At 37.0% G+C, this 20,340-nt stretch overlaps 1 protein-coding gene across 9 annotated transcripts in view; it reads left to right on the top strand.

Moving 5' to 3' along the window:
- The window catches only part of COL19A1 (collagen type XIX alpha 1 chain), a 174,686-nt gene that overhangs the window by 116,399 nt on the left and 37,947 nt on the right, over positions 1-20,340 (top strand). For all 9 annotated transcript variants that reach the window (XM_041410665.1, XM_041410671.1, XM_041410670.1 and 6 more), the window contains 8 exons: positions 2,335-2,388; positions 9,649-9,702; positions 13,290-13,352; positions 14,095-14,139; positions 15,076-15,111; positions 16,003-16,038; positions 16,147-16,200; positions 18,236-18,289. In XM_041410665.1, coding sequence (XP_041266599.1) covers positions 2,335-2,388; positions 9,649-9,702; positions 13,290-13,352; positions 14,095-14,139; positions 15,076-15,111; positions 16,003-16,038; positions 16,147-16,200; positions 18,236-18,289 — 396 coding nt within the window. The remainder of the gene's footprint in view (positions 1-2,334; positions 2,389-9,648; positions 9,703-13,289; positions 13,353-14,094; positions 14,140-15,075; positions 15,112-16,002; positions 16,039-16,146; positions 16,201-18,235; positions 18,290-20,340) is intronic.

The raw sequence follows: 20,340 nt of genomic DNA, 5'->3' as shown, positions 1-20,340 counted from the left end.
TTTTTTTTATTTTTATAGCTTGGGGTTTTTTTTCAGAAAGTTTATCAAGTTCTGTCTTTGTTATGTCATAAATCACATTTTAGTTCATCTTGTAAACAGAGATAAAATTGCCTTCCCAACATATTCCATGTTTTCCTGTGTAATTAACACCTCGTTCACAGTTGTGTCTGCCAGTCAAAGCCCTGTCTTCTTCATCCTGACATTTCCTTGATACTTTGTTTAGACTGCTGTGACTTTAAGTGTCATCCTCAGGATACTTTAGATAAGTTCAAACAGGAAAAGGAAGGTGCTTCAAAAAGTCAACACTGTAGATCGTTATAACTCGGAGGGACTATTTTAAAAGTATGGAGTAATTTATCTTTGTTTTTTACATTATTACCTCTCATTCTGTTTTTCTGCTTTCTAAGGCAAGGTTTTTTGGGGTTTTTTTGTGTGTGTGGTTTTTTGGGGTTTTTTTGGGGTTTTTTTTGGTGTTTTTTTTTTTTTTTTTTTTTTAAGTCAGGGTATATCAATTTCCACCTGTATTTCTGGAGCACAGGTCACTCCAAAAGTACAGATCTTGCTATGTGCAGCCCCCTCTGCTTGTGTGTGTGCGCCCTGGCCGGCCAAGCACACCCCTCAGTTGCTCAGTGAACAGCAGCATCATGAGCTGACCAAAGTCAAAACCTGCTCCAGCTTAGCCCAGCTGAGCTGCCAGCCCTAGCTGGTCCTGGGGCTGCAGGGCAGTGTGACCAGCACAGCAGAGGACGTGCTGGAGGTGGGTAGTATGAGCCAGTAGAGCCCTGAGCCCAGTCTAGGCACCTAGCTCTGTATTTTGGTTCTAAAAATTTACCCTTAGCTGCCCCAGTTACAGCCCTGCATGTGCAAGTACTGGTGGGATTAAACAGCTCAGCACATAACATATGTCTCAGCTAGTTAAGACCCAGGAATTTGGCACTCCAAATATGCTGAGGTGGTTTTGTTTCACACTGACTGGCTGAGGACATTCATAAAACCGTGGTGGCAGTGTACATGTTGTGTGGCGCAACCCAATGGCTGAAACACATCCGCACAATCTTTGTTCTGTTTCTTCTTCAGCTTGAAGGGCTTGAGATACCTACCACTCAGGAGAGTCCCTGGCTTCTGGGCAAGAGGTTGCCCTGGGAGAGGGATTTTCCACCCTTACTGGCATCCCCTCAGCACAGACCAAGATTAATGAAATGCACAGCATGAGAGTGCTTTCCTACAGATCAGGGCTCTCACCTGGAAGTAGCAAAACTGGATTTCTTTCTGCTCCTGAGAATACTTCTGCAGTCTGTGTCACACTGTTATTTAAGAAACTACAGAAGCAGGCTTAGAAGTAAGGAGCATGGTTTACAGAAATATCCCTATGTGTTATTTGTGAACCGTCAGCCAGAATTTTATTTTTTTCACTTTTTAAGCCAAGTTTTCACCAGGACACCTCCCTAATGCTTACCAATAATTTACATTTGCCATATGCAAGGGAAAAGTTTACTCTTAATGGATATAACATTTTTTTTCCTTTTTTTTTTTTTTTTTTTTTTTGCCATTTGCACCTAGATATTAGCTGTTCTCAGCTGTTGTTTCTAAAAAATGTGCATCAGATTTCAGCTTGGCAATAAAGATGTTAATTCTTGTAAATTACTTCCATTTTTATGTTGATCTTCCTATAAAAAAGCATATGTGAAAACAGTTGTTCAAGCAAACTCTGTACTAAAAAAATTGTAATAGTTACATATGCATGTGTTTTTTAGAAACTGAGTACAAAGTCTCCCTTAAGTAGACTTTTATGGACTTTATGTTTTAATGCAAATGATTTTGCATGTGCATTATATATACACAGATGGTAGTAATTGCACAAAGGAGGTGAGTTGTTTTTGCAAATAAATCTCTGGCTTTTGTGCTCATTATCACATCCCAGAGAAGAAGGTATGTGTGTTTGTTAGTAGGGTTATATTGTACAGACCTACTGGCTGTGCTGCAGCACAGTTTTACATCCCAAGCTCCGGTGTATTCATACAAATGTAATTTCTTTACACCTCATCAAGGTACTTTGTTAATAACCCTATGTGCACTCATATTTGAGACAAAGCTTTAAAATGTGACATTGTTACCGGGATGGAGATGCAAATATAGTTTGTTATAACTATTAAAAACAATCCTAGAACTACTCATATTAGATAGTATTTTAGTGACTGATACAGAGAATTCATTTTGGATGGATTTTTTTTTTCCTAATATGTAAGGCAACAAATCTTTTCTTAAAATTCTTATTCCAAATCAGTCTCTAACCACAGCATTTATAAATGTCTGTTGTAATTTTTTTGTTTCCAGGGGAGACGAGGCAAACCAGGCCTTCCAGGAAAACCGGGGCCACCAGGACCTCCAGTGAGTAACTAAAGAGGGGAATGGGAGATTTTTACTCTGTCCTTGGACTTCATTCACTCTTTTATAGCAGGTTACTGGATCATAATTATAGTTTAAAATAATTGACCTGTGTGTGTGTGTACTCTGCTGTATCAAACACCTACTACTGGTAGACTTTTGTTCCAGCATAAATAAAAGGACTGGGTCCACAAGTAGGAGGGACTACAGGAGGGAAAGAACAAGATGGAAACTTCAGCAGAGGAAGCAGAAATTGGCATTTCAAAGGAAGACTGGCCATGCATGCTAGCTGAGAATACTGTGCTTTCATTTCCTTTGCAAAATGTGTGATGCTCTGTAGAAGAAGGGATAATTTCTGTCTCAGAGGGGTAATTTGAAAGATGAAGGACTGTGTGAAGCATGTGCCAACTGTCTGAATGATGGGGAGGATTATACCCAGCACTGGAATGAGTACTCAGCTGTAGTTCAAATGAGTTGACTGAGAATTAAAAAGATTAAGAAAGACATGACTTTATGAAAGGATTTGTAATATGAAGAACTAAAGGGTTTAGCTCAGATCTAAGAGGTTTGGGATTTTCTTTTTCTTCTCTATTTTTTTTTAAAGATAAAGGATTTAAAATTCAACTCAGGCCTGAATGTGTATTAGTTTTCAATGAGAGCAGCCTTTTTTTGTTAGAGGAAGACTTGGTCATATTTATAAAATTCTCTGTACATTGTATTGTAAAAATGCTGTCATGCACAAAGGCAAAATAGCTATTTGTGGATTAAGTAAACTTCTGCTGCTTTACATTCTTATTATAAAACAAAAAACTTATAATTCCTTCTTTTGCTTACCTGGATAAAGGCTGTGGTTTATGCATCTGAACATTTGATTCAAATGTTTCAACCTGGTCTAACATGTAGAGAAGAGAATAATGCACTGCTGCATGGGATACAATGACTGAAATGAAACAGATGTCATCTACCCTCATCCAAAACAAAAACCGCATACATTTCATAAATAATTCTTTCTTGCAAAATGTGTTCAGAAAGAGGTGTTTATGATGGAATTCATTTATCCTGCATAAAACCAGTTAAAAATCCCTCCCTTTCACTCCTTTCCCCTGCATACAGTCATATTGAAGCCTTGCATGTTTGAGTCCTTTGCACAGTCCTAATGCTGAAATGGTACTGCAGATTGCAGGAGGCCAAACAGAGGAAAGGACCGATGCAGAATCTTTCTTAATACAAGTGCCAAATACAACCTTTAAAGGATAAAAAAAGCAAACCATAGCAGAGGTCAATGTTAGACCTAATCTACTTAGCTTTTTGTCAGCTAGTGAAAAGCTTTGTCTGTGTTACAGATTTCTGCCATCCTAGATTTGCTGGCAGGTCAGGCTTGTGAAGATGTATGATCCTTGACGGATATACCAGAAATCTTGAGAGGAAGCTAAATTGCACTTCTGTTACTGAGACATAGCTCAGATTTTCTTACAGCAAATGCAAAGCTCAACTTTGTCAGCATGGCAACATCACCACAAGGAACTCTGTATTGGGTACTGTAGCCTAGTGCTACATACAGAGAAGCATTCTTTAGACAGCTATGGCCTAAATATTGGTTTAAAGTATTTGTTTCTGGTATAACTCTCTTGATGCACTCCTGGCTTTGAATACAGCTATACCACCATCTTGTGTTCCTCTTCCAAGGCTGAGAAGATAACACGTAGAAAAGGCATACTCTAAAAGCAGTAATGCCTGCTAACATGCATTGGCAGGATCCCCATACTTCAAGTGCCACAGCTTGTATGCACCACAAAAACATCAACAGGATCCATCATTCCCCCTCTCTATTTCAAGGATCAAACTATATTCAGTTTTGCTGTGCTTCCAGTTACCCTTCTCTCCTAATAGTAAGCAGCTTCTTCATGCACATGGATGCATTGTTAGCCCTTACTTTGGCTTTTCCGAAGTAAAACAGCATAGTCACACCTGCAGGGTGGTTGCTGTCATAACTTTGGCCTACATGGGTACAAAGTGGTTAACAGATTGACTGAATATGTGAAAATTAGACTCTCCAGTATAAGGAAAAAAAAAGGGTTTTGGCTGATGGTTCAAAAAAATAGGACATTTGTTTTTGAGAGAAAGAAGATTCAGTCATTAATTGTTAGGGCAGCTAGAGCATGCAGTGTGTGTTTGAAATTAATAAATTTACCTAATTTATTTATCAGTTTATGCCATGATGTTGAGTATTTCATTTAGATATTAGTACTGCCAAGTGCTAGTACTGCCAAAAAAAAAAAAAAAAAAAAGAAAGCATAAAAACATAAAAACTGTGATAAGAAAATACAATACTCAAGGTATTTATTATAAAGGACAGACCTAATAACAATGTGCACATATGGGGATTTGCAGGGAAAAGACTGGGGTAAAATTAAAGAAAACTCGAAAGTTATAAAAATCGCAGTCAGCATGCTGTGCTTACATGTGACAGGAGTGTAAAAGCATCTGCTAATAGACAAAAATCTACTTGTAGTATGGCAGCATTTTAGACTTTTCTAATCTTCTCTCAATATCTCATATTTTTTCATATTTTTTCTGGTTTTTTTCCCTAACCTAATTTCTGGGGATTTTTTTTTCAGTAAAATTAATACTTGGTGTGAGTTTCTAGTCCCGTAACATCATCTGCATAGCTTTCATTAAAAACCTTTATCATTGTCAGAAACATAGATTGATTGGCATCTGGTAATGAAACTCTTCACTTAAAGTGTGTCTTTCTATGAAATTTCTTCCAGATACCCTTTCTTTTGTGTCACTTTTTTTCCTTATCCTTTCTTTTTCTTTGGAACAAGTATTGTGATCACAAAAGGCAAGGAGTCAATGAGGATTTTGACTGATCAGCTATAAAAAATATTTTTGTAAATTTATTGAATATATTCCTCCTTGGTATTTGTTTAAAGTCTATTACATATCATAGACTTTTAAGGTGTTCTTTGATTCCCTTCTGGTTCAGAACTGGTAGTATGCGTCCTTGCTGTCTGCTGTTGGTTTTGAGTACTGTTTTGTTATGTCAGTGCAGGAGAGCCGAGATGGGAGCTCACACCCGTCTCAATCCAGCAGGTAGCAATTTGTGAATACAAGAATCCAAGTAGAGCAGCAGCTCCCTCTAGTGCTTTTTAACCTTTTCTCCACTTTTAAAGCTGGATAGCAGTGAAAATCTTCTGTTAAACACACTATTCTCTTTGCTCTCACAAGCATTCTGTAAATTGTGATTGTAAAATCAATATCTCTGTACCCTTCAAATGTATTTTATGTGTTTGCCTACTTCCATTTTCTTCTAAAGTCTTCTGAAAGAGAGACTGTCACATGCTGTCACCCTGCTCAGCATGGCTCTTCACTGAAGTTTAAATGCTGATTTTATGAAACAAAAATAATTACTATGATAATAGGATGCTTTAAGGTTGTAAGAACAGCATTTTGATCAGACTGCAGCACTGAGCTGATTGCTTTCTTCTGCCATGGCTACTAACTAAAATTCCATAGGATTCAGCAACACAGAATGGGGTCCCTGATGTCTGTCACTGTTGAGGTTGGGGGTTTATTGATTATTTATTTTTACCTTTAAATGAATCAGCAGGTATAGCGATTTACATAGATGGGCTAGAGAACAGAAAAAAAGGAGTTTTACTCATTTCTCCATTGAGGGTTAACTTTATCTTTCCTGTCCTATTTTCTCTGTCTCTACTGGAACTGTTATGATTAGAGCAATTCCATTTCTTAATAGCTCCCATTTTAGTGAGTTAGCTTGTTTTTAAAATCAAGAGTGCTAAGCTAGAGTTGTGCTACAGACTTGCACCAGGATAAAATAAAATTCTTTGAGATGAGTCTGACTTCTGCCCAATTATTCTTTAGCAGAAGTGAAATGTTATCAGCCCTGGTTTGTAAAGGTTAGAAGCATGAGGATTGTCTGTTCTGGCCAAACACGATCTTGTCCAACCTACCTGTGGCCAAGGTGGGAAAGAAACTTAGGGCGTGTTAAATCACAGGCTAGTAAACTGTAATCACAGTTCTTCATTCTCTTAAACTGATACATCCAAAGCTAAGCTATTGTTTTCACACAATAAATATGATTGATTAATTTCACAGTTGCTATAGCTTTTGAATCTTATCATTCAGTTTATCATTTACCTTTGCAAGAGGCTGAACTTTGTATTTCTTTTTATCTTCTTAAGTATTTTTGCTTGGAGATGAGCTTTGTGTTACTCCCTAAAGTTTTAAATTAAAACAGGGTTTCACTTTTGTCTGCATTGCATGTGATGCAGTGGAGGAGTTCACTTGAACTTCTTCATTTAATTACATACACTTTTGGTGTTGTGATTCAATACATATGTCAGTGCCTCCAAACTAGTTATCTTAAGTAGCCAGCAGTTCACCTTGGAAATTTCATTTCCTCTGCCTCAGGAAATATGTCATTTCTCTACCAATCTTTTGGGAGTGAGTGAATGTTATCACTTAATTACAATAAAGAAAAAAAAATCAAAGCAATGATAAGTGAAAATTGTCAGTAGCATTTCTGGTTTTCCTGGACTTTCAGCTGCTTCTTGGAAGAATATTGGAAATGCTTACATTATAGTGTGGGAATGGCTGGCAAAGGTTGGTCATATTGCTTGTTTCTATGCATTAAGGGTTTTTTTATCCATATCAAAATGTAATTTATTTCTTGTGTCCTATTGTGGCAGATGTTTTCATCATTCTTTCCATTTTCTCTTTGGAATAGTTATGCAATATTGTACATCTGCCCTGACGAGTTTCATGATGTTTTGCATTAAAATAAGCAGAAAAATAGTGTCTTATTTTAATGTACAGGCACCAAAGTGAAATGCAGGGGTAAAATAACTGCACTGAGTCCCTTGCAGGCTGTGTTCTCTGAAATGGCCTATTATTGAGATGCAACCATTGCAATTTACTTGTTACCCATTTTATGCATGGATTGTGAGATCGGGTAGATTTTTTCAGCAGTCTCATCTTTGCAGAAATGCAGGTGAACTATAAAAGTTAAGGGAGGAAAATACATTGTAAACCCCAGTAATTTCACAGTTTGGAGCTATTTCCCTTTAAGCACCTGTGTTTCTATTCCTGCCTTGTCTGTAGAAATAACATCTGAAACCTGTTTGCAATTTTGGAAAACAATCAGGACATATTTTCACTTCTTTTCTTATTCATACATCTCTACTCTGTGTGCTTTGCTTATCTCCATTATACAACTTGATATTAGAAAAAAAAGAAACCCTGCTCAAGTGAGCTTCAAAATGGCAGATGTGCAAAATTCTCATTCAAAAGCTAGAAACTGCTGGTACAATAATTCTTCAACTGTTGTTAATTTCATTGCTTCTCCACTTTCAAACCAATGCTGCTGGGATTTTTAGTCTGTAGAAACTTCAGAGTAGATTGTGCAACTATATAAGTGTAGTGAAAGTGTGGAAGAAAGGACATTACAGTTTAGGAAAAAAAGTCTTGAATAATATTTTCTGTTGTTGTACACTTGTTTTACTAGGTTTTTTTTTTATTATAGAAAGTGGAAATATAAAATTATTAAATTTATGTCAATTTTTGGAAAATACTAAACTGGTAACTCAAAGGCTGTGGCATACTCAAGAATGCAACCCAAATGCCTAAAGTTCTCCTTGACTGTCTTAGTCGTGAGACATTCTGGGGATTTTTAAGGATATGTTTGTTTTTCAAAACTGTGCCAATGTACTTTTAATCCTGTCAAAATTTATTTATTTATGTACAAATAATGTCTGAGAGTTTGGGGCTGGTGGCAGATACAGCATTAAGTTCTTCCTGGGTTGTGCGGCTGCAGCAGTTTTGGTGGTGGAAAAACAATAAAAGAAGCATAGTACATGGTGTCAAATGCAAAGGGAGAATAAGTTCTTACTTTTGATTCCTTGCAGGATTTCAGAATTCTCCAGGAATCCTGGGTTCAAGGATTCACCACAGCAGGTTTACAGTGCTGATGTTGAGATGTCTGGGCAGTGTCATTATGCTTCAGTCCCAGTTCTGATTTGCCAGCTTTATTATGGATGTCATAGTAAAAATTCTGCCATTAACTTCAGAAATCAGAGTGGAGTGAGATCATAGTGAAAACATCACGAGCATGTTGATCTTATTTTTAACATAAATTTGAAGTGACATTTCACTTTGAAATAACAGGAATGCACTTTTTCCCCTTCCAATGTAGGGAAGAAGGAGGGAGTGAAACACCTGAGATGTTTCATGGGGCTTCCAAGTTTTCCTAGTATCCACACTAAGAGAAAAGCTGCAGAGGGTAAATTGTAATTACAAAAAGCCCCAGAGGAGGAGAGCTGCTTTTGTGCCTCGTCTGTGTTACATCCGGGTCAATCAGGCTAAATGACTTACCTGAATATATTGTAATTTTATTAATACAGTTCAATGTTTCTTATAGCCATCATGAGTGGTTGTTGTTCATTTTGCATTTGTGAAAGCTTCAACTCAAAGAGAGTAACTACGCTAATTTGTAAATTTAATTGAGTCTTGGTTCCTAAGAACTGACTGTACTTTCTGTGTTCTGCTCCATCTACTAAACTTAAAAATATCATTGAGGGCATGTTTTTTGGCAGAATGTGCCTAAAAATGGGGGGATTTAATGTCCAAAAATGCTTTTTCACAAGTACATTTTTCAATTTTTCTATCCTAAATGTTCATTTGATCAGGAAGTTCCTTTTTCAGTGTTGAATTTCTTGATGAAATGTGTATTTAAATAAAAACTTGCAATGCTAATAAAACTAGGAAGTTAATATTCTGGAGAATTCTTGCTTTCCTCAATTTCACTTACTGTACTCCCAGGTTAAAAACCTAGCTGTTTACTCACACTAGGAGCTGCTTCTACATCAAAACTTGTTCTTTGAGTTAGTGGAAAGAGTTTTAAAATGCTGCAGAACAAGAATGTTGTTCATACCAGAAGGGACTTGTATTGAAATTGATATAGATTTCATTTCTGCCTTCTCTGACTGACCAATTCACTTGAAAATAAGTTGCTGGTTTTCAAAATTCAGAGATTTAAAAACTAACTTTCTTCTTCCTCTGTGCCAGAAAAAAGAAATAATGAAGTTACAGAAGATAATTCAGAGTACATTTAAAAAAAAAAAAAAAAAAAAAAACTTTTACCTCTCTACTGCTCTTAAAAAAAATATATATATATATATGCAAGCAAACATAAAAATAGTTAAATTAAAATGACCTTCTGGTGCATATTTTTCCATATAGGGCCCATCTGGACTAAAAGGAATCCTGGATTCATTGAACAAGCATTATAATGAGGTATGGAGATTTCATTTTGTGTCTGTGTGGGTTTATGACTAAGTAGTATCTAAGGTAGAAATGACTAAAGTTTTGATTCCTCATTCCAAACCACTTTCCAAGCCACATTCCAAATGAATTCAAAAGGGAATTTCTTTCCTGCCCCCTTTCTGCATCCCTTTACAAGTTTCAGTCCACACTCCCGTCACATTCTTGCCTTGTCCATCTGTCTTGCTGCCATGTGTCTTGCCTCCCATCCATCTTCTGCTTACTTGTTTTTGACTGGTAAAACTCAGAATGGAAATGTGTGGACCACCTAGCTGTTAGTGTGAAGCACCAGCTCCCCATTTCTAAACTTAATTGCTTTAAACTGTACTTGATGTTTCTTTCTTGACCAACTCTATCATGAGTCTAAGAGTAGAATAGAAAGACAATGAGGCATAATTATGAAAAGATATGCCAGCAGTTCATGAGAATTGTCCTCATGTTTGTATTACAGACTAATAAAAATACTGTATCTATTATAAAACCACCTGGAGCTAAAAGAACTTAAAAGAAAAAAAAAAAAAAAGTTAAAATTGCATAGGACTGTGTACAACTTGACAGAGCTTTTACATTTTTACTGCAGGTGTTTCAGGTAATTTAAGCTGTGGCAACATCTGCCATTGTATGAGAATAGAGAAGTTTACTTGATTTGGGAGTAACCTCTCTGATCAGAAAACCATTTTGTTCAAAAATTCAAGATGCACTATTGCAGCATTATTTCCCCAGTACAGTGGTTAATGTGTGTATCACAACTTAAGTCATGCAAGTCAAGCCTGGAGGGAATTAATTTATTTTAATATTAGAATGCATTAACTATACATGAATAAAATGCACGTGTATTCAGGGTATTTTTCTTATTTAACATTCCCAGATGAATGCTAAAATCTTTCCTTGAACAGAGAATCTGGAGTTAAATTCATGTCAAACATATCTTTCCAGCTGCTTTTGTCACTGAAGTGATTTCTTTGATATTAATTATGATATTTAATCCATCCCAAATCAGTATATCACCTTAGAAGCATGTATTAGGAATTAAGCATTTTTTATGCTTACAGACTTATTTCCTGTATTTGGCCTCCTGCTTCATATATATGTGTTGAAGTTTTACATATTTTGGTTTTCATGTTTGGTTTCCTTACCAGTTTCTTTTTCCTGCCAGAGAGCTTTTACCGATACCAGCACTGTTTCCTCTATTGATACCATATTTTTGTAACTCATTCCCCATCTCTGCCTTATCAATCTCTTTAATTCTGATAGTCCCTTCAAGGTTAATTCTACAAGAGAAAATACAAACAGTGATGATCTCCAGGAAATGACACACATCTGTCTCTAAAATTCATGTTTCTTATAATTATAAGGCTCTAAGTAATCTTAAGGTGGTTAATATTTCCTAATAACAATCTTCTGGAAAAAATGTAGACCAGCTGGTACGTGTCTATAAATTAATTATCTTTTAGATCCTGGATAGCTCATCAACTTTCTTCTTACTTCAGCTGTCTAGTTTGAAGATTTTAGTGACTCTGTCATAAGCAATTAGCTGTTCAACAAGGAAATGCTGTTTGATTCCTGATGAAAGATGAGCTGGCTTTCTGACTGAAGTAGAAGGTTCTGAATATGCAAACTTTTAGTTAAAGTTGACTCCTAGAGTCAACTTAAGTCTCCAACAACAAACATATTAATTCCTATACATTTTAGAATGAGATTGAGATATTCCCATCAAGCACAAGAAAAAGAGGTCTTCAAAGAAAAGAACAGCTTCTCTGCTTTGCCATTGAATCACCTAGGCAGATGTATGCACCAGTAACTTGTCTTTTCTCCATGCTGTTACTTGCTATGACAGAAGCTGATTTTGTCCACAGCTCCTTGGAGACATCAAGCAGTTATTCACATTCCAGTATTGAATTTGCAGTGTGCCTCAGTTATCGTTGGTGAAATGATATTTGAGTCATTCTCAGAGGTTTTTGAGGTTCCTTACAACACAGGCAATGGTGGTGTCATCTTGCATCATTTTATCCATGTTCTCAAGGATGTCACAAGGTCTTCTGTCAGTTTGGTGTTTCAAGTGTTTTAGGTATTGACCACATTTTAGTTGTTATAAGTATTTTCACACCTTTTTTTTTTCCCTGAGACTATTAGTATGACTTCTTTATTGTGTTGGTATTTTTAGGAACCATAAGAAACTGATACCAAGAAATATGGTGGCTCTTAAGACCTATTATAAATAACGTTTTTTCTGTTTCTCTAGTTTCTCTGTTTCTTATCAGATTATTTGCATTTTTTCTGATTGCTGTATGGTAATTTCTGATTGTTGTAATGAGTATTGATAATTGTACAATGTATTTAAAGAATGTATTGCAACCAGAATTTTTCTGGGTCGGCATCAATCACTTTATCAGTGGGAATTTTAAGAAGGCTGGAGTGCAAGCCTTTAAAAGCATAATTTACTTGATCCATGTATACAGTGAAAAAGCACTATAAATACAATTGCTGATTGCAGCAGCAAATTGTGCTGAACAGCAAACCAAGATCAGCAGTCTTTCTTTAATGAAGGTGAGAGGAACCTGCTGAGGATAAGTAGTAGCATTGATCCTTAATGGGGTGGGAGACAGTGCTGGAGCATTGCTTCCCTCATTCTTCCTGTGTGCCTGTTTTTACTGTTTTTATATTCCTTCTTTGCATTTTCAGCATTAATCAGATGCTTTGCTTGTGTTCAATGAACACATTTTGTTCTCTTCTTTTTGCCAAGAAACTAATTCTGCCCTGTGTGTTACATTTCTTCAGAGATGGGTACACAATGCCTCAGAATTTGCATTTTTGTACTCTCAGATCTCTATTATCCTTTGCTTGGGTTTTCAAGGCCTCTGTTTGTCATCCTTCTTACTTACCAGTTTTCCATATGTAGATATAAGGTCATTTAGCTGAACTTGCTTCTAAATATCTTTGGAAAGAGCATGTAGATAAGTTTAATCAAAAATGTTCTCCAGCACACAAAAATAAAAAAAATAAACCAAAACACAAATAAATTGAAACTACAACACAATCTGGTCAGGAAATGTTTCAGACTCATTATAATTTGTAGTAATTTTTAGACTATTATGGGATAATTCATTATTAACTTTGTAAGATTTTTTTTGCTTTGGTGTATTTTTCTTACATTTGGGTTTAAATTACCTATAAAAATACAAAGACCATAAGGGTGGTTATTTGGTCTAAAAGCCTTTTCCCCCTTTTTTTTTTCCTCCATATATGCAAAAAAACCCACAACTCAGTATAAATCATAATTTGTAGCGTACTCATGGTAACAGACACTGGATGATCAGCCCAGTGGTAGTCAACTACTTCTCATCAGTACTTGGGTATCTGGGTGTCTGCATCTTGTTCTGAAGGTGATTTTGATAATTAGTATACTCACAGTGTTACAAACCAAGGAGAATCCATCAGGAAATTAGCATTTCTAAAATAACTATTGATTTTTTCAATTTATATTCAGTTACCATCTTCTGAAAAGTTACTGAAAGTAAATAGTGACGTTTTCTGAACTTTGTGCTGATATTTCTTTCCAGAGTGATACAAGACTACTGGGAGTACTTGGGATCCCTGGACTTAAAGGCCAGAAGGGAGACGTTGTAAGCATTTGGGATGAATTTGGAGAAATTTCAAAGTGCCTACCCAAACTGTCCCTGGCACCCTCAACACAGTGCATTTCATTTGATTTATCCCAATGGGCTTTGAAGGAATAGATTTTTGAGATGACTGGCACTTTGATCTGTGTAGACCAATATCCAACTCATCGTGTTATCCTGCAGTGGCAACATATGATCCTTTCTCCTCTAGCATAAATAGAAAGGGGAAATGCTGAAAGAATTATGTATGGTTACTATAATGCCATCTGAGAAGTCAAATGAGCTGCCCTGCCAATTATGTGGGAAAGACTCCGAAAAAGTTAAAATTCAGAAAATATTTTGGATAGTTTCTCTGTAATGGAGACTTTCTATACCAAAAATACTCCTAGGCAGCCTCTAAAAATTGCGTGCAAGTCTAATTCTGAATCCACACCATATGGCGCTATATTGTTTATCATTATCTATCCTGTATAAACAGCTCACCCATATTTTAACAATTGCATGCCTTTCAAACTTTTAGGAGAAGAGACAAGTGCTCTGGATATGTGACAGAATTTGCAACATTTTATTGAGAAGCCTGCAGATCTTCTATAGAAAACAGCCGTTTCAATTAATTTGCAGCTGTTTAAGCTGGATTTTAAGATTTTGTGGCCCACACAGAACAAAGTACAGTTAAAGAAGAGAAGGGGGTTATTTACATTTGCCAGAATACCATGATTTTAAATATGATTAATTTTGTTAAAAGGGTCAAAAAGGAGAATTGGGAATGACTGGTGCGAAAGGAGAAAAGGTGAGTTAATTCCTTCTTCTGTGCTCATGTGTTTACTAGAAGTTGACGCAATAAACTGATTATGAATGAAATCTTGAAAAATATACAGGGGATCAAGAAAAAATGTTGGGAAAATATGGGAAAAGTTGTCAGTCTCTAAATGTCCTTAGTACTTTATTCAAGCCCCTTCTTGGGAGGCTATTTACACAGGCAAGTAAATTTCCCTATTCTACAGCTTACAAAGCCCTTAGCTTTAAAAGCATTCAGACTTTTACTTAATACCAGTTTAAAATTATTTTTATATAAGTTTATGACCAGAGGCTGCCTCATTAATTAGGTGACAGTCATACTTTTTCAAGTTATATGATCTTCAATATCTATATGAAAAAACAAGAAGATTTAAATTATTAAAATTTACACATTAACATTCTAATTGAGTATATTTTACTTTAAGTATAAATTTTACAGTATGATTCAGGACGTATTACTTGATAACAGGTGTGTATTTTGCTTTTCTAGGAACGTGTACATAGTTCTACTGATTAATAGGTGTTTTCTCATTCAGCTGTGAGGCTTCTTGGTTTCTTTGGTCATACCTATAAAAATAGTTTTCATGCAGGCAGAAACAGTATTTGTACTCCCTTGATATAACAGATTTATGATTTTGTGTGTTATAAAGAGCCTGTGTTTGAGAATTTTTCAGATTTGGATGCAGGATTACTCTCTTTAGTTCATGTTCCTGACCCTCCTTTGTGCTCCTGCTTGAAAGAATCATAGATGTCATGGTCTTGGCATTAAATCAACATCATCTCTCAAGTAAACTTTTGTAGTACATATACTTGTATTTTAGACAGTTTTAAAATAGCCACATTTTCCAGGCCTCTTCAGCAAAATCAGACATATGTGCTATTTACCATTTTAAATAAATCTGTTAACCTCTTTTCTCCTTTTCCTTAGGGAGAGCCTTCTGAAAAAGGGGACAAAGGAGACCCAGTAAGTGTAGCATATTTTGAACTGCTGTGAATAACGTACATTTGAGATTACTCTTATATCATATTCATTCTGTAATTCTTTTCTTTGTAGACATCCACTAGATGCAGGGTTTATGTGGGATAGCATATGTATTTTCTTCTTACATGTGCATCAAGGTCTCCCAGGTTATAAATAAAAAACAGAGATGCCATGTTTTTCAGCATTTCTGTTACTGTACTGTCCATGAACTGAGTTTAGAGTATATGGGGTTTTTTTATTCCCTGAAGGTTCTTTCTTTCAGCTTTTCCAGAAAGTTTTATGTGGCCTGATCTGTACTGTTTTGATGCCACCAGCATGGCATTTAACATCAGGCTGTTCTCATCCAGCCATTTTATGTGTGCATAACTTTTTCCTTATTTTGAGGCAAATTTTCAGAACACTCATTCTGTAAAAGTCTCTTTACCTATGTTATGTATTTGTAATTAATTATTGTCCTCTCTTATGATATTTGACAAAAGCTAGTTATGCTTTTTAATATAAAACTCAAGGTTGCTGAGATATTTGTGATTAACATATTATAATAATCAGAATAATACTGTAATAATGTGTGGGTTTGGAGGTAAATACTGGGTACCAGAAGAGATGCATGATGAAGAATAACCTTTTGACTGGAAATGCTGTTAAGGAAATGTAGTGTTTTCAAAAATTTTTCCTTTAAAAGATTGGGAAAACTTGCAAAAGAATTAGATTGCTATGTCTTTCAGAGTTTACAAAAGGCATCGGAAAGTATTCAATATTTTCTCAATATTTAACTTTGCAAAGTGTATTACAATATTTTAAGGTAGCAAATGAAACGTTTATTTGATCCTACTTAAATTTCTAACTTCTTATAGTTGTATTTGCTATTTTTAGGGAGAGACTGGAATGGAGGGATCAAAAGGAAATAAGGTATTTTTGGACTTGTACATGCTGTATACATTCTCAGTTTGCATAGCTGATACTAGAAGACATAGCAGTAAACTTGGAATTTTTTGTTTTCTCAAACAAAATCATTAGGGTGAAATGGGAGATCCTGGACCACCTGGTCTTATTGGAAATCCAGGATCGAAGGTAAGTGAAAGTTATTTCATCCAATAACAATTGAATTCTATGCTGTTATATAAGAGGACTCTACAGCTATCAACTCTTTAGTATTAACGGGCAAAGAATGAAAATAGTTTATGTCAAAAGTTTGTGCTTGGATCACTATTGGCTATTTTACATAACAATTATGTTTTACATTAAGTTCTTGTTGCTCTCAGTGTCACACAGGTAGGAATATTTAAGCAAAACTCAGGTGTTATTTTGTCACTTGAGAATATGAGCACCCTTTTTGCAATTAGAAATCCTCTTGTAGCTGGATGTATTCTCTTTGTGCCTTGGTAATTCAAGGAGTAACCACTGCCAGTACTTGAGTAGCTCCTTTGTTTAATCCTGTGAGACAGCAGGTAATGTTAAAGCAGTCATGGCCTGGCTTTGAGTCTGTCCTCACAGGCAAACCTCAGGAAGTGTGGCCTGGATGAGTGGACAGTGAGGGGGATTCAGAACTGGCTGAGCAGCAGACACCTGCAGAGGCTTATAGTCACGGCACAGGGTCTAGTTGGAGGCCTGTCACTGGTGGTGTCCACCAGGGTTCAGTACTGGGCCCTGTCTCGTTTAGTTGGTTCATCAAGGACTTGGATGAGAGAGCAGAGGCCTCCTCAGCAAGTTCCCTACAACACAAAATCTGGGAGGAGTGACCAATACCCCAGAGGGCTGTGCAGCCCTTCAGAGGGACCAGGACAAGTTTGAGAGATGGGCAGAGAAGAAATGCCTGAAACTCAACAGAGGAAAGTGCAGGGTCCTGCACCTGGGGAGGAATAAACATAGGGAACAACTTGCTGGAATGCAGCTCTTTGGAGAAGGACCAGCAGATCCTGGTGAGCCTGGTGGGCTCCACCATGAGCCAGGAGTGGCCTTGTGGGCAAGAAGGCCCATGGTGTCCTGGGGTGCATTAGGAAAAGCATGGTCAGCAGGTGAGGCAGGTGATCCTGCCCTTCTACTCAGCCCTGGTGAGACACATCTGCAGTGCTGTGTCCAGTTCTGGGCTCCTCAGTACATGAGGGAGATGGAGCTTCTGGATCAGGTCCAGTGGAGAGCAAAGGTGATTAAGGGATTGGAGCATCTCTCTTACAAGGAAAGGCTGAGGGAGCTGGGCCTGTTTATCTTTGAGAAAAGTCAACTGGAAGGAGACCTCATCACTGTCTATAAGTATCTAAACAGTGATGTTGAAGTTTCCAGGCTTTTTCCAGTGGTGCCAAGCAATAGGACAAGAGGCAATGGGCAGAAACTGATGCACAGGAAGTTCCACCTGAACATGAGGAAGAACTTCTTTACTGTGTGGGTGACTGAGCAATGGAACAAATTCCAGGGAGGTTGTGGAGTCTCCCTCTCTGGAAGAAACTGCAATGTGCTATAGAATGACCCTGCTTGAGCAGGAAGGTTGAACCAGATAACCCACTGTGGTTGCTTCCAACTTCACCCTTTCTACAATTGTGTGATTCTGTGAAGAAAGTAACTGAAGCACAAACATTCTTGGGAATCTCTCATGATGCCTTGAATTGTATCAAACACAGATAGAATTAGAAACTATTAAATCTAACTGCCTCCCAGAAGTATTCATGTTGGACAGTATCTGAATTTTAGTTCATGAAAAGAAGGCCCAGTGAGAATGGATGTGCCTATAGAAGCCTCAAGATTGTTGTCATAAAAATGACTCTAGAAATCTTGATCTCTTTTTTTTTTTTTTTTTTTTTTTTTTTCCTTTTTTGTTTTCCCTTTTTTTTTTTTTTTTTTTTTTTTTTGTCTTTCCCTTTAGGTATTCCCATTGTATTTACTTGTATTTGCTTTATATACATACTTTGGATTTTGTACATATCAGTCCACAAGATTGACTGAACTAAATGTTAGAGTAAGGGAGAATGAGCAAACTCTGTACTTCTTACTCCATGTGGAATACAATTCTTAATGCCTGATGTTTTAATATATTTGCATATAAGAATGCTTTACACCATATTACAGTAGTTGATTGACTTCTACCTCAGGTGTGTATTATATCATTTCACAGGGACTGCAAGGCCCTCCAGGACCTGTTGGACCCCAGGGACTGCCAGGAGAAGTTGTATGTATTGTGCCATTCCTCCAGCTGTAGCTGCGGTGCATGAGCAGTTAGCCAGTGAAGCAGTGCCACAGAAGTCACCATAGCTGCTCTTTTTGTGGGTGGTACTGTAGCTATCAGGTGTTGAAGCACAGTAGGATGGGATGCCTCTCTCAACAGGCCATTATCCTGAGTTTCTGTAATCCTGTGCTTCTGGCACTGCAGCTGGGAGTGGGTCTGGATATTGGGGTCACTGAAATGAGAGTTTTTACCCTTCTTGATTATTTCTCCCTTGTTCCCCTGTTAGAATTATGTTAGTTGGCTCCTGGCTTCTCATTCCTGCCAGGAGATCATTGCTTGGCTGGGATGGTAAAACAACAAGTTCTCTTGGGTTGTGTTGTGCAGCTGTACCAGGCATAGATGTTACTGGGCAAGGCTCCCAGAGATCTAGTGTGCTTGTGGGTGCAGCACTGGTGGGCTGGGAGTGTCAAGCAGTGGTACTTCTCAGCAGAGTTGGAATGTCCTGTAGTCATTGTGCTTTTGGGTGCTCCCAACTGATTGAGAGGTCTGCCACCTGAATGGCAAGGTGGTGGGGGTCTCCTTCATGGAGGTTTTTGTGTCCCTGTAACAATTATGCCACTGGGCAGCAGCCTGATGGGTCTCCTGGCTGGTTGGAATTTCTCAGACTGGTAGGCACCTATCCCAAGATCCAGCACATTTGTAACCCTTGTGCCTCTAGGAAGAGCAAGGGTAAAATGTCAACCCAGTCTGGATTCTCCAGGAAACATCTTAAACTATTAATCACCATTATACTAAGCTTGAAAGTGCCCTGGGCATCTGATTTGATATAGCAGAAGCCTCTCCTGGGGCAGTGGCTGCCTGTCTCCCTTTCAAATTATGGCACAATTCCTCTTTCAGCGTGCAGACAACTATTTTCTGCCTAATTCCCTGTGTTTCAGTCCACAACACTAGTGGTGTCACATAACCTAGCAAGCAGGACCTACCCCCTCTTCTTGGTTTTTGTACCTCCCTTCTTCCATAAGCCATAAAATGGTTTTAAATAGCATTTTGGAGGTAAGAGTGGTTAGATCTGAGAAGGGGATCAAGAAAAGCAGAGAATAAAAATATTTAGCCTAGTAGTTCAGCAATTCACTTAAAAAGGACTGAGATTTCGATCATTACTCGGTGTATGTGGTTTTGGTTTTTATCTTCTTTCTACCAGCAGAAGCATCTAGAAGATGGTGTTGCTGCATTTTGTCTTAGGACTTTCTACACATACCCTGAGAATACATTGTAGAAGATTCTAATTTTGACTCTTTTATTTTGACTTTTAAGCCATACACTTTATTAAGATTAAAATACCCTTCTGAGTGGTACAGAACTGGCAAATTTTTTATTGGTGACCTATTAGAAGTCAGGGATATAAGTAAGGTGACCAGTACAATACAGCATCCTCAGCTCTTGACAAGGGAAAAAACTACTAGTATTTAAATTTGCATGTAGTCACTTTATACTGTGTTACTTATTGACAATCTTATTATATCTCATTTTCCTAGTCAGTTGAGGCATGTGTTTTTTCAGTTGGGTCTGATTTACCTATCATCTATTCAAAAGTTTGTAAGCCTTATCTGCTGTGCTTCTTTTTATGTATAAATCACCAATCCTACTGTGAAAGATAACAAAATACTCATTTCTCTCTTGCTTGTGTTGCCATCATCACACTTGAGTACATAGTTGCTGCTTTTGAAAGTGGTGTTCTGATGAATCTTTGAGCAAGAGAACATTATGAACAGATAAATACTAGTTATAATATATGTAAGTCCTAAATATAGATGATCCTGAAGACTCCTCTCTGTGCACACAATTCTAGTATGTAAAAGCATAAATTTAAATGTATTATAGAGATATTGTCCTTACCTATAGGCTCCTTGTTTTTTTATCTTCTAAAGATGAACCATGATAGATTAAAAAATATAATAATTCATTTTATGCAGTATGGTAAAAATTATGAAAGTTTGAAAAATTGTTTTACATTAACTTACATTGTCAAAGAGTCATCCTGCAGATAAGGATTG

The sequence above is a fragment of the Onychostruthus taczanowskii genome, unplaced genomic scaffold (assembly GCF_017590055.1).
Source record: "Onychostruthus taczanowskii isolate IOZ18803 unplaced genomic scaffold, ASM1759005v1 scaffold33, whole genome shotgun sequence".
Lineage (NCBI taxonomy): Eukaryota > Metazoa > Chordata > Aves > Passeriformes > Passeridae > Onychostruthus > Onychostruthus taczanowskii.
This window is presented reverse-complemented; position numbering and strand designations above follow the sequence as displayed.